Below are 1,303 nucleotides of genomic sequence, written 5' to 3' on the forward strand. Positions count from 1 at the left end.
TCCCGGCGAAAAGGCTGTCGCAGCCTACCTCCATCCACCTACCTCCCTGAATACTCCGTCAACAACAACACAAAATGCGCTCAAAAACCCTCCAACACCGCAGTCGTTTCTGGAAGGGATTACGCCCGAGTCACAGGCTGAGGAGGATGATACCCGTCGGCTTGAGAGACACCTGGTTCAAATCTTGGATGAGGAGGACCACCATCGCTCGATCAAGAGGGGTGTCAGAGTTATATACGTTGGCCAGGATGTGTCAAACATCAACTTCCTCTTTCGACAGCAGCACAGCGACCGAAACGATCAGGTTTATCATTTCCCGGCAAACGAAATCTCGAAGCACTGCATGAACAACGGATTGGAGCAGATTCCCAGGGATGCCTTCGTCCTTCCCGACCAGCAACTCGCGGACGAATTGGTGGATGCTTACTTCGCCCATGTCAACCCCGGCTGCCCGATAATCGACGAGGACGTGTTTATGGCACAATACAAAGGTCGAGATCTCTCAGACCCTCCCTCGCTGCTGCTTCTTCAGGCCATCCTCCTTGTGGGTGCGCATGTGTCTCGCCCTCGCCCACAACGCGATTCGCTAAAGACCGCCTTTTTCCGCCGGGCCAAAATATTGTTCGATTCGCGCGTTGAACGGAATCGGGATATTCTTGTCCAGGCAGCCCTTCTTCTCACCTGGTATTCCGATCCTGTTGATGATGACGTCTCCGCAAACGCTCACTACTGGGTTGGGGTGGCTGCCAGAATCGCAACGGGCTTGGGAATGCACCGCAATGCGAGCTCTAGCAGGATGGTGTCGATTGATAAGCGCATGTGGCGGCGGGTTTGGTGGATCTTGGTTCAGTTCGACGTTATGGTATCCCTATTGTATGGAAGACCTCAGGCTGTGTGAGTTAACTCAATTTCCTTCGCGGGGTTTTTTTTTTTTTTTTTTTTTTTTTTTTTTTTTGGGTGGGGCGGGGGGAGTTTTCCGACATGGGGAAGGGACACTAACCAGGGCCACGACTCAAATAGCAACTTGGAGGATTGCGATGTTCAGCCTCTTACTGCGACGGATTTCGAAGGTTGTGGGAGCCGCGTTCAAATTGATTATGTGATACACTATACCGAGCTTTGCACCATGATTTCGTTCATCGTGAAAGAAAGATTTGGGTTGCGAGTCAGTCCCGAACGGCGGAAGGCCGTTCTTAACGAGGCTGATAAAGCACTTGCGAATTGGTCGCTTATGCTCCCAGATTCGGTTCGAATGTCCTCTGCCGACTCCGGTTCGTGGCCGGCTCTCCTCCATCTGACCTAC

The 1,303-nt window shown here is 52.3% G+C and overlaps 1 protein-coding gene across 1 annotated transcript; it reads left to right on the forward strand.

Moving 5' to 3' along the window:
* Nucleotides 1–343: 343 nt before the first annotated feature.
* Nucleotides 344–1,298, forward strand: HCAG_01838 (predicted protein; the record flags this gene model as incomplete). The annotated part of the gene is made up of 3 exons (XM_001544741.1): nucleotides 344–894; nucleotides 1,021–1,165; nucleotides 1,242–1,298. The coding sequence occupies 3 exons, from the start codon at nucleotides 344–346 to the stop codon at nucleotides 1,296–1,298; spliced, it is 753 nt and encodes a 250-aa protein (XP_001544791.1).
* Between the last annotated feature and the right edge of the window lie 5 nt (nucleotides 1,299–1,303).

Source organism: Histoplasma capsulatum, genomic scaffold, assembly GCF_000149585.1.
Source record: "Histoplasma capsulatum NAm1 scaffold_1 genomic scaffold, whole genome shotgun sequence".
NCBI classification, from domain to species: Eukaryota; Fungi; Ascomycota; class Eurotiomycetes; order Onygenales; family Ajellomycetaceae; genus Histoplasma; species Histoplasma mississippiense.